The following is a 641-nucleotide window of genomic DNA, read 5'->3' as shown; positions in this document are numbered from 1 at the left end:
CCTGCTGCTCCTGCTGCTGCTGCTGCTGCTGCTGCTGCTGCTGTTATTATTATTGTCTTGCTGTCCTTCTTGTTGTTGTTGGGGATGTTTGCGCGCTGGAAGGCTTCTGCTCCGGCTGCTGCTCCTCTTGCTGCTCACCCCTACGCCACTCTTGCTGCTGCTTCCAATTCCGCTGCTGCTGCTGCTGCTGCTGCTGCTGACGGCGTGCGGCGTCTGCTGCTGCTGCTGCTTCCTGCTGTTCTTAGGGTCGTTCGAGTGCTGGGGGCGGACGCTGACCAGTGGATGGAAGATTAAATGAATCCATTTAATTAATTAATTAATTAATTAGTCAATTCTTATTCATTTAATTAATTACTTGGTTGGCTATTTACGCAATCGCAAAGAAACACTTCTTGTTCGGAAGCAGCAGCAGCAGCAGCAGCAATCACTTCGGAGCTGCCGCTGCTTCAGTTTCCTCAGCCAGCTGCTGCACCTGCCGCTGCTGCTGCTGCAGAATCAGCTGCTACTGCTGTTGCAGCAGCAGCAGCAGCAGCTGCTGCTGCTGCTGCTGCGTGGCAGCGTTTGTGGCGCAGGGAACACTGCTCTCCTGCAGCAGCTAAACCCCGCGGCTAGCTAGCTCTGGTCCAGGCCGTCTGCTGCTG

The 641-nt window shown here is 54.8% G+C and overlaps 1 protein-coding gene across 1 annotated transcript in view; it reads left to right on the top strand.

Annotated features, from left to right (window-relative positions):
* ETH_00034005 (uncharacterized protein) overlaps positions 1–294 on the top strand; it is a gene marked incomplete at both ends in the record, with an annotated part of 1,037 nt that extends 743 nt beyond the window's left edge. The window contains one exon of the mRNA XM_013373957.1: positions 246–294. Coding sequence (XP_013229411.1) covers positions 246–294 — 49 coding nt within the window. The remainder of the gene's footprint in view (positions 1–245) is intronic.
* Positions 295–641: the final 347 nt, after the last annotated feature.

This window comes from Eimeria tenella, genomic scaffold, assembly GCF_000499545.2.
Source record: "Eimeria tenella Houghton genomic scaffold, Eth_scaff1843, whole genome shotgun sequence".
Lineage (NCBI taxonomy): Eukaryota > Apicomplexa > Conoidasida > Eucoccidiorida > Eimeriidae > Eimeria > Eimeria tenella.
Note: the sequence above shows the minus strand (reverse complement) of the source record. Positions and strands in the feature narration are given on the sequence as shown.